This window comes from Hypomesus transpacificus, unplaced genomic scaffold, assembly GCF_021917145.1.
Source record: "Hypomesus transpacificus isolate Combined female unplaced genomic scaffold, fHypTra1 scaffold_65, whole genome shotgun sequence".
NCBI classification, from domain to species: Eukaryota; Metazoa; Chordata; class Actinopteri; order Osmeriformes; family Osmeridae; genus Hypomesus; species Hypomesus transpacificus.
In genome coordinates, this window is record NW_025814037.1 from 1,112,397 (window position 1) to 1,124,596 (window position 12,200).

General features: G+C 42.1%; 1 protein-coding gene across 4 annotated transcripts in view; it reads right to left on the bottom strand.

Annotated features, from left to right (window-relative positions):
* Window positions 1–12,200, bottom strand: part of LOC124466127 (1,4-alpha-glucan-branching enzyme-like) — a 144,927-nt gene that overhangs the window by 53,898 nt on the left and 78,829 nt on the right. For all 4 annotated transcript variants that reach the window (XM_047017807.1, XM_047017808.1, XM_047017805.1 and 1 more), the window contains exons 9-11: window positions 11,781–11,896; window positions 9,931–10,058; window positions 9,432–9,530 (exon numbers count right to left, since the gene is read on the bottom strand). In XM_047017807.1, the coding sequence (XP_046873763.1) occupies window positions 9,432–9,530; window positions 9,931–10,058; window positions 11,781–11,896 (343 nt within the window). The remainder of the gene's footprint in view (window positions 1–9,431; window positions 9,531–9,930; window positions 10,059–11,780; window positions 11,897–12,200) is intronic.

Below are 12,200 nucleotides of genomic sequence, written 5' to 3' on the forward strand. Positions count from 1 at the left end.
AACTCGCGATTAATCTCAATTAATCGCACATTTGTATCTATTTTAAATGTCCCTTGATTTCTTTTTCATCCATTCTTTTCTCAAATTGTAATGCTCTTATCGACATGGAAAAGTGGTTCGGATTGCTTCGTGCAAATGTTTTTTTTTAAATTGAAAACAACATTGGAATCGCCTGGCTTTGACGAGCAGGCGGAGAATTCGCATCAGCTGTGTGCTTGGCTGTGTGCCATCAAAATTATATTTTCGACTCCACGACGTGCTGCGATGATAGCTCATTCCCTCCGGCTCAGTTCACAACGACAGAACACACTGATCACTTTGGTCTTGTCAATGGAACCATTTGGCAACCTTTTAAAAGTAAACTTTCCATTCAGAATCTTATTGGTATCCATTTCGGCGTCTGGCGCTGGCAATCAACTCAAAACATAACGTTAGCCTACTACCAGAGAATGTCTAATATCCGTAAACGGGCTCTGCTACGACTGTTTAGCCGGCTCGCAAGCCTAAACAAGTGGGTGTGGCGTGCCTGTTGTTTTGTTTCCGGTCTAGCTAGATCCGGTGTGGTATTGTAGTTTTTCTAACGTCAGTGGTTGTTGCAACAGAATGTGAAAAAAAACTACAAAGTTTGCTAGGTCAAAAAGAGCGTTAATCGCGCGATAAAAAAAATTGACGCCGTTAATTTGGGTTTGCGTTATTGCCGTTAATAACACGTTAAACTGACAGCACTAGTTGAAGACAATGAACATCCCGCACCCAGAGCTGAAATACAAACCCATGCTGTGACATCACGTGAACTTAAAACTTGGTTCTGTTTCCGGTGCGGTGAAGACAGGCACATTGCCAAATCATGTGAAAACTCAGTCAACAAAGCAGCTATCGATTTAAAATACAAACAACTGCGTGCAAAGCAAGATGAATGGAAAGCCAAACAAGGGTTTCAATCAAACTTACTAGAGTTTCAGTAGAGGGACATATTGAGGCCCACAACAGTTATGACTGAAAAATGGAAGCGTAGAATAGCCAAGAGTTACACCCACTCTAGACTCGGTGAAGACAAACTTATCAGTAATCTAGTTAGTCCACAGTGCGTTGCCACTGTTGTCATTGAGGGTAATCAGTGTAATTCACTCCTCAACTCAGGTTCTCAAGTTACAACAGTTTCTCAGTCATTTTATGAAACCCACTTGTCTTCACAACCCATTCTGTCACTTAACAGTATCTTAGAGGTTGACGGTGCTGGAGGTCAAGTTGTGCCATACTTAGGCTACATAGAAATAAACATATTTTTCCCAGAGAACGTAGCAGGGAAACCTGAAACAGTTAACACCTTAGCACTTGTAGTTCCTGACTAAGTCTAGTACAGAGGTCCCTATTCTTGTTGGCACCAACACTCTAAACATATTGTATAGGATATGTGCAGATGATAAAAAGGGCACTCAGGGAGAAATCCCATTCTGGGAGTACTGGGCCTTGTGTGTTAACTCCTTTGGTCAAAAGCCTGTGGAGTAGATACAAAATCAAACAAGACAATGGCAGAGTTGGGAAAGTCAAACTGCAAGGCAAGCGTTGTGTCACTGTTCCAGCGGGGCACAAGATGGTACTTAACGGTTACACAAGGAAAGTGCCTGTTGGAGCTGGAACCACCCTGGCTGTAAAACCTTCTTCTCAATCCAAACTTCCGAGTGGTCTGCTATTCTGCAGCTATGTCTTAGCCTGTCCAAGAAAAGCATCCTTTAAAGTCCCAGTATTGCTGACAAATGAGACGGCGCAATGAGACGACTCAATCCCTGTATATGTCTCCTCTGCCAACACACACAAAAGACAACCACAAACTATCACAAGTACCGACCCTTGGGGTTGGGTGCAACTCTTTGATGTCAACTACTCATGAGAACAGTCTCACTTTTGACTTTAGTGACAAACCTTTATCAGAAGAGTGGAGAGCAAGAATAACCAAAATTTTAATATCCATACCTGAGGTTTTTGTCAGTGGTGATCTTGATTATGGTCACACAACTGCCGTAAAACACAAGGTTCGCTTGTCGGACCCAACACCTTTCAAACAAAGAGCCAGACCCATACATCCTTCTGACTATGAAGTTGTGCGACTCCATCTAAAAGAGCTTCTGGATGCAAACATCAACTGAGAGTCAGAAAGTCCTTTTGCTTCACCAATAGTCGTCGTCAAGAAGAAAGATGGCAGTATTAATCTGTGCGTTGATTACCGCAAAGATGAATTACAGTTCGGTCGACACCAAAAATGTGTTTGTTACCAAACCTCGAGGAGGGCAGCCTTTAGGAGATGTGGGAATTGTGCTTTTAGCCAGATGCTCCGATTATTTCTGTGATTTGTGGTAAACTTGCAAGTGGAGTGAGACTGCGTCCCGGGGTACATTGTTTTGACTTGGCCTCAGAGACAGACTTGGCTCGTTCACTGGCAGTGTTTAAACAATATTGTAGTTCACTCAATTCTACTCCTAAAACGTCAGGGAGGGATGCTTTTTGTAGACAAGAGCCTGCTGAAGATAGCCAGTATATAGGGTCTTTCAGAACAAGCCTATTTAATTCGTCATTTGCCTAATAAAGTGACCTACGTTAGCCAGGCTAGTTTCACTCGGTCAGCCTATTTAAAGGTCTCTGACAGTCAGAATCACTGTTTACAGGCAAAGGTCGAGCTGGTCTTTTGTCAGATGTGTATATATTGACCAGTTTAGAGCTAAATACTCTTGCTAGAGCCTGTGTTTTGAGTGACTTTGCATGGGTTTCCAACACATTTGGATTCAAGTTCAAGTATTGCCACTGCATTTCACAGTCAAAACTGAAGTCTCTATCAAGTGTAGATGGAAAAAGCTTCATTTTTCACCACTGACATGGACCCTTTTTTAACTTTTACAGGTCATACAGAGGCCTGCTCAACAGAGTGCAACAGACCATGCTGAGAGCAACAAGAGAGGATGCTGAGTGTAACATAGGATGCAACAGAGGATGCTGGAGCAACACAGACCCCCTGCTGGACTATCCCTCTCTACCTGGACAGCTTCTCTTCAGCCCTGCACCCAAGACAGCTTCATCCAGCTGGCGTGCCCTGCCCTGCCTGCCTGCTCCTGCCTTGATATCTCAAAAGATCACTGAATTACAACTGTTTAAACTTCAGCCAAATCTTAAAATGCTTGCCACAGGACAAATAGCTTACTTTTCTATGCAGTAACTGACCACAATGGTTCTCAACACTGAGAATAGCTCAGTAGGCTAAGACAGTGCACTGCAAGAAGCAAGGTCACAGGTTCAAATCCAGCCGCAGTCTTTTGGCCTGTCATAATTTTGATTATCTGTTCGGTTAAACAGGATGACATCATTCTGATGTACCATGTGAAATTTCACCTTGATATGTCAACCGTTTCTTAACCTTTGTCCCAAAGCTTACTCAAATCACAGTCGGAGCACAGATAGATAATCAGCCTCAGCGCCCCTTGGGTACCCAGCATGCAGTGCGGTATGTCAAATAGGCAAAGACTTGTGGAAAATAGTGCGGTTGCGACAGCGATGCGAGGGATTTCAGTTGTTGTGTTTGTTTAGTTAGATGTTTGTAATGTTATTGTTTATCAGTTAATATAATCTTGCTGGTCACCCTGATTGTGCATGTTGTGTATTTTAATAGGACCAGAGAATCGGCTGCTGTAATGCCATAAGCTGTTCTCGTTAGGAGCTGAACATGAGCTCTGCCCTAGCCCGGTTGCCCACATGACTATTGTTAATTGTGTGTTGACCGAGATTCTGGAAAGAGATCAACTCAAGTAGACTAAAAATATCTGCTGTTTTTTTTATCTTGGGAGAAATGTGTCAATTGTGGGAGGAATGTTTTCGGACTACCAATAAGTCTCAGGTGTCCGCTGCAGCATTTCTCCTTTGGCCTGACAGTGCGTTCACACTGCAGCGACGCGATGCGAGCGACAACATGTTTTCCATTCATTTTCTATGGAGCCAGGCGAATCGCTTGCGTGGTGCATTTTGGGTAGCGACGCGACAGAGTTGAGATTTTCTCAACTTTATGCAAATGAGGAGCGATTTTCGCTAGCGATGGCCAATTGGAGTGTTTTCTTGTTTCTCGTAACATAACAACCATGGCAAACATTTTGTAGCTTTCTAGGTTTCAAGGTGGAGGAGAATCTAATCGTTTGTGTGGCTGCTTACCCAGTCCTGTAAGATACATAGCTGTATTTGTACAGAGATATTAATTTTAAAAAAAAACAATGCATGGCGCAAGGTTTGCCGAAGTTGTGGGTGCTTGTACTTTCAAATTCAGTTTAGTCACATTAGTAACTTCGTTCTGTGGTAACTAGCTAGCTAGCCCGGCTGGAACTCCCTATCATATCGACAGATTAGCAGAGACTGAGGAATATAGTAAAACGTTTTTTACACATGTCAACGTGTATGTCTATTAAACAGTTTTGTATGTTGTATACAAGTTGTATTTGATCGATGTTGCAACTACGTAAACCCAAGTCTGCACACTTGGCCATGACAACTACAATAGTGACTTTAGAGAACTACATTCTACATGTATCTGTTTGAAACGCCCCCGAGCGTGGTGAACTGTGGGAAGGCAAGCGATGGCAAGCGATTCGCGTCGCTGCAGTGTGAACGCACTGTGACCTGTGCTGGGAGAGGGAAACAGCATGGATGGAAGTTGTGTGTGGGCAGATGTGTCTTTATATAGGGTGAAATGGAATAAGAAATGCAATACAAAATGGCTGAAAGGGTTGTATTTATGTAAATGTCCACATTGCCTCAATATCTTTGTGTCAATAAATCAAATGTCATTTTGACTGATGGTTTTTTACCTTATTGGCTTTATGATTACATCATTCTGAAGTAATACCATGTGCAATTTATTGCAATTTGACATTGAAATGTAGACAGTTTCTTAACCTTTGTCCCAAAGCCGACCAAAGGTAATACTTTCCCCTTTCTATTCATAAAACCTCAACAGTTGGTGTGTAGCAGAGAGGATAGAGAGACTGACTTGTAACCTTACGCTCATGAGTTCAAATCCCCATTCAGCCTATTGTTGTTGGCCAAAGATGAAGTTGTTTTGCGTCTACATTGTAAATGTATATCATATTTTGCCATTTTGCGGAGGAACCCGCATCGCTGCTTGCAGCTATATATAGGGTTCCTCCGGTAGGAGGGAACCTATTGTTAGGGTTCCTCAGTCAGGAGGACCCTATTGTAATTGTTGGTATTATTATTATTATTAATATTATTATTATTCTTGTAATTTATCTCATGAACACATTGGTAAAAAGTTTTGAAATTTGGCATATAGATACAACATGCCATAACTACGGCCCAAACACAGACTGGCCCACATCAGATCATAGGGGGCGCCACAGGCGACGCCCAAATGTCCACTTTTCAGAGTGATTGCATTTCCATCCCATTGCTCCAATTCTTCTGAAACTTAGTCTGCATGCCTAAATTTTCATGAGGAACAAAAAAGCCTCAAGGGCCCATAAGGTCCACCATGATGGATTTTCCTGTACAATGATAATTTGGGAAAACATTCAAAATTCCTCTTCTCTTGAACCAAAGGTCTAATTGACTTGAAATTTGGTACATATATGTATCATTGACGTAATAAAAATGTTACATAAGGCAATTGAATCAAGTACAAAATGGCTGAAAGGGGTGTATTTATGTAAATGTCCACATTAACTCATTATGTTTGTGTCACTAAATCAAATGTCATTTTGAATGATGGTTTTTCAAATCTAATAGGCTTTAAGGTGACATCACTCTGACGTACCGTACACAATTTCACCTTGGTATGTCAAAATATGATTGAATTAGAGCCGTTTCAACTTCGCTTACCACAGGAGAAACAGCTTACTTTTTTTATACAGTAACTGAACGTGACAATATTCAACAGGTTAGCTCACTGGGCTAGGACGGCGACCTGCAAAGTATGAGGTTGTAGGATGGAATCCAGCCACAGTCATTTAGCCTGTCTTAAATTTGAATATCTGTTTAGTTAAACAGGATGATATTGTTCTGAAGTACCATGCGCAATTTCACCTTGATATGTCAAAAGATCATTGAATTACAGCTGTTTAAACTTTGGCCAAATCGAACAATCCATGCTGCAGGAGAAACAGCTTTCTTTTTTTATACAGAAAAATGACCACAATTTCTCTGCCTTGTAGGTAGCTCAATGGGTTGAAACGTTCTCCTGCAAAATGCAAGGTCACAGGTTCAAAACCAGGTACAGTCTTTTGGCCGGTCTTAATTTTGATTACTTATTTAGTTAAACAGGCAGACATCCTTCTGAAATACCATGCGCAATTTCATGCAATTTAACCTTGAAATGTCAACCGTTTCTTAATCTTTGTCCCACAGCTGACCAAAAACGAATACTCACATCATGCAGTCGGCACCCTTGGGTACCCAGCATGCAGTGCGACATGTCAAAAAACGCAAAGACTTGTGGAAAATAGTTTGGTTACAAAAGCCGTGCGAGGGATTTCAGTTGTTGTGTTCGTTCAGTTGGATGTTTGTAATGTTATTGTTGGTTAGTTATAATAATCTTGTTGGTCACCCTGATTGAGTATGTTGTGTAGTTTAATCGGACCAGAGAATCGGCTGCTATACAGTCATCGACTATTCTCGCAAGGAGCTGAATATGAGCGCTGCCCTAGCTCAGTTGCCCACATGACTTATTAGTTACATTTACCGCTTTATCGCTTCTCGGCCTTTTGGTTCAGATCTAGTGAGTACCTGTCCTTGATTGGACAGGTATTGACCCACCCCTGTCGATACCGGATCGCCTGATAGGGATCCGGTGACGGGGGCGGGTCGGAGCGATCGCCTGCCTGGGGGCTTCGGCTCCAACGCCAGGCGGGGACTTGTCCCCATTTTCAGAGCGTTGGGAGCTTCGGCTCCCAACGTTGCTGGCAACCCAGAGACGGGCCAGGCCGTCGGAGGGCTAGACGGTCGGACGGACAGAGTGCCGGACGACTCGAGGAATTGGGATCCTCTCGAGGATCGGAAACCCTCGCCAAAGGGCATCCTGGGAGCAGTGGCGAAGGGATGGTGCCTTCCCAGGGGCCGGGCATCCTGGGAGCAGTGGCGAAGGGATGGTGCCTTCCCAGGGGCCGTCGCGACGCAAGTCGCTTGACTCCACCGGCGAGGGCGACAAGGAGGAGAGCGCGACGGGGACGGCGAAAGCCCTGCACCCCCGCCACACTTGGACTCCCCGCTTGTAAACCCCCTAGGGGGTAATTGAAATGTGTTTTTGTCTTGTACCCCCTTGTGGGGATCCTGTAATGTCGCAACTTGTCTTGTTGGATGTGTCTTTTTAAGAAATGTCTTTTAAGAAATGTTTTAGAATTGATTAATGCTTCTTTTTCTTTTTTTTTTTTGAAAAAAAAAAAAAAAAAAAAAATTAGTTACATTTAGTCATTTAGCAGACATTCTTATCCAGAGCGACTTACAGTAAGTACAGGGACATTTCCCCCGAGGCAAGTAGGGTGAAGTGCCTTGCCCAAGGACACAACACCATTTCACACAGCGGGGAATCGATCCGGTAACCTTCTGAGTACTAGCCCGACTCCCTCACCGCTCAGCCATCTGACTCCCCAGTTGTGTATTGACTGACAGTCTGGAAAGAGATCAACTCAAGAAGAGTTTCAATATCCTATAAAAAGTTATTTTTATGTTACTTAAGGCAATTGAATCAAGTACAAAATGGCTGAAAGGGTTGTATTTATGTAAATGTCCACATTGTGTCACTAAATCAAATGTATTTTTGAAGGATAGTTCAAACCTAATAGGCTTGAAGGTGACATGCCTCTGAAGTACCATGCAAAGTTTTACCTTGATATGTCAAAAATATGACTGAATTACAGCTGTTTGAACTTGGACCAAATCTGACAATGATCGCCATTGGAGAAACAGCTTTTTTTTTGTGCTGTCAAACGATTAAAATATTTAATCGCGATTAATCGCATTAATGTCATAGTTAACTCGCGATTAATCACAATTAATCGCACATTTCTATTTCTATCTATTCTAAATGTCCCTTGATTTCTTTTTGTCCCATTCTTTTTTCAAATGTTAATGCTCTTATCAACATGGAAAAGTGGTTTGGATTGCTTCGTGCAAATATTTTTTGTTATTGAAAACAACATTGCAATCGCCTGGCTTTGACGAGGGGGCGGAGAATTTGCATCATCTGTGTGCTTGGCCATCAAGTGGTATTTCAGACTGGACGTGCTGCAATGATAGCTCATTTTACAACGACAAAACACACAGATCACTTTGGTCTTGTCAATGGAACCATTTGGCAACTTTTTAAAAGTAAACTTTCCATTCAGAATCTTATTGGCATCCATTTTGGCGTCTCGCGCTCGCCATCCACTCAAAACGTAAAGTTAACTTACTACCAGAGAATGTCTCATATCCGTAAACGGGCTCTGCTACTACTCTTTAGCCGGATCGCAAGCCAAACAAGTGTGTGGCGTGCCTGTTGTTTTGTTTCCGGTCTAGCTAGATCCGGTGTGGTGTTGTAGTTTTTCTAACTTCGGTAGTTGTTGCAACAGCATGTGAAAAAAAACTACAAAGTTTGCTAGGCCAAAAAGAGCGTTAATCGCGCGATAAAACAATTGACGCCGTTAATTTGGGTTTGCGTTAACGCCGTTAATAACGCGTTAAACTGACAGCACTACTTTTTTTATTATCCAGTTATTGAACTTTGTGTAATCCAGGCCTGGGAATTGCTCAATTGGCTGAGATGTTGTGCTGGTAAGCAAAGGGTTGTAGGTTCAAAACCAGTCAGAGGCATGGTTTTTTATTTTTTATTCTGACAAAACGGTTTCTAGTCTTCCGATAAATCCTCCGGTTGTAAAACATAGCAATGCGTGTTTATTTGAGCCCATCACAACACTCCAATCATCTGTTTAGCGAGACTGTGTAAACCACTGCAAAACAAGCCAGGTACTATAGGCCTGAAAAAGCAGGATTTGGGATTAGCGAGGTAATGTTAGGTTGGACACTGGGCTTTCAATGTCACTTTGGTGGTTCTCCTTTTACCAAGGTACGTCACCATTGAAATGTATGCAGCCCACATAATCTGCTCCATAGCAGGTTATGTATGAGACACCGGAGGTCAAATACTACTGACGATCAAATTCTCTTGAGAAATTGAATAACCATTTCGAGGAAGTTCATTTGGACCTTGGAAGATAGATTCTTTCTTCTTTATTTTCAGTTTGTTCCATTATCAAGTGGCACTGGCACTACACAATCACAACCTTCACTTTCTCTTGTGCATTCTTCAGTCGACACTGAATACAGTATCAACAGATGGCCCAATAACAGCCTATAGACAATGAATGGAGACAAGCTAACAGCCTGGTGGACATGGAGATTCTCACCTGGATCCACTTGTCTGGGATGGCCATGGCCAGGCGATAGTCAAACCCCAAACCGCCCTCTGCCACAGTCCGGCACAGAGCTGGCATCCCTGACACATCCTAGAAGAAAACAACATTCTAAGAGAGCGTGTGTGTGTGTGTGTGTACTTCAGTCAATTGGAGTGACTGAAGTACAGTTTCCCTCCACACTAGTGAACCATGGCATTGGCAGGATCTGTCCATCAAACAGATAATATCTTATATGTCACTCCAACAGCCATAAATACTGTATCACGTTCACAACATCATGTTTTACGATTTAATCACAGATGAAAACTGATGTAAGCTGTTAATACAGTAATAAGTATAATAATTAGTGATTTAATTAATGATGGCTGTGGGGGGAGTGTCACTGAAGAGTGATTAAATGCTTTGCGTTTGTCTGGCTTAGGACTGGTGTAAAATATACCTAGAGTGTTGTGGCTGTGTGGAGGAGGTAAGCAGGATTTCACAGCTTTACCTCTGCAATTGTGATGCAGTCAGGGTAGAGAGTATGCAAAATGTGGTTGGCAAGCATTAGATAGACAAGGGAGTCTTCATCCACTTGAAGGCCGAAGTACTCAGAGTAATCCCCAGAAAACCCAGTGCCTAAAGTGAGAGGTTCAACATGCACAGAACAAAAAGTAACTGATCTCTTATAAAATCTATCGCTAAGAGGAATCAACACCCTAGAAATCCAATGGGATCAAACCCCGTAGATAAGAGAAGTGACAACATCTAAGTCTAAATCTGTAGTACAAATAGTGTACAAATTCTCAAATGAAAAGATACTGTATTTAGATAACCTACATAATGAGGACAAAGGAGTATATATTACGGATCCAGTATAAAAAAATAAGGAATGCACTACAGACATACAACAGATTAGGGCTGCACTATTATGGCAAAAATGATAATCACGATTATTTTGATCAATATTGAGATCACGATTAATTATCACGATTATTTGTTGATTTTAACCTAATCAAATTTGATTGTCACAATGCATTGTACCTGCAGATTGGATGTGAATCAAACTAAATATACAATCAATAAAAAACTAACGCTCTCCGTCCACACTAGCGTTTTCATATCGTTTTCCAAATGTTTGCCGTCCACACTAACACGGGTACATGACAATCGTTGTCATGGTTACGCCACTCCTGCCCCTCCCTCCCGCCACAGTGCCCTGTTTACATACTCCTCTGGCAATGCTATTTGGTGTTTTAAATTGTCCCACCAGCTAGCTGTTCAGCCAGGTCTCACCCAGAATCGCCGGTCTATGTTTGGTTTAAACAGTCTTCTCTGCCTTGTCCCCCTTTCGTTCAGGCACACCGAGTACAACACTCGCCTTCTGCGTAGGAGTAACGCGTATCTATTAAGTGATAATACTTGTACCTGAAGTACACTAACTACACTGGTAAATAAATGATCGAGATGGAGCAGCATATTTCTTTCACCTTCCATGTTCATCTTGACATTATAGCTATAGAGCAAAAGCTACCCCCAATGCCATGGCAACTGAACGTCATCGTATCTGAAAAGCTCCATGGACCCCGTCCATACTAGCCTACTACGCAAACCCGGCGTTTTCAAATATATCCGGCTAGGGGAGCGTATTCGAAAAGCTCAGTTTTCAGTGTTCGAATACGCTGTATAAGGGCGAAATATGCTTCTGCGTCTCTGTTTACGGAGACTTATGTATGCGTTTTTAAATAGTATTAGCTAGACTTTGCTCCTTTTGTATAGTTAGTCCACATATTTAAGTTCCAATATTCCTATATGTTTAATGTATGCACCTCCCTGCCAAAGTAAATTCCTTGTTTGTGCAAACATTCATGGAGAAAAAAATCCCTTCTGATTCTGAAATTTACTCGGGCTAGTCTGGACGGGGCCTAAGCTGCGTGGTGCAGGGAACATCTCGTGATCAGACATAAGGTGTATTCGACTCCATGCAGCGCCGCAGCCGGCTGCAGACTACAGATTGGAGAAAGAGTTTATCATAGCCCAATACATAAAATGACAAAAGTTCCGACTTTACAGAGCCGTTTATAACTCCTCCCCGACTGCTAGCGGCAACTCTCGCTGGTCATTTTATGCTGCCGCAGCCGATGTCGAACGCACCTATTGGTTTACGGAGAGCTAGATTGGCTTTGCAAAAAATAACTTTGATACAGACAGTTCTATTAATGGAATGACGCATTTTAAATATCGCCCGATCACGTGAATTTGATCGTGGGAAGCCGAAATCGTGATTAAAATTCGATTAATTGTGCAGCCCTACAACAGATCCACACAGATTACAAACCAAGTTCACATATACAGTATTACCTATGCCATGGTGATGGTAAAGCATGGACGAGACCCCATCAAACCTAAAACCATCGAAACGATACTCCTCCATCCACCAGCGCAGATTAGACAACAAAAATCGCAGTACTTCCCAACTAGAGATGTGAAAACACACAGAATGTCAAATATTCACAAATGATGAGGTTCCATAGATGAACTGGGAGAAAAACAGCATATCCTCACTGACCCCTGCTGCCCAACCCATAGCAGATTTAGCTATATACATGATTGTTGAAATTTTATGTCGGATTAGAATGTATTTATTTCCAGGGCCGGATGGTTTTCTGTGTATTGTCTGATGTTTGTATGTATTTAATAATTGTGTTCTGTGTTCAATAGTTTGTTTAATAAATATGTATTCCAAAGTCGTTTAAATGTTATTTTGCAATTTGATTAGAA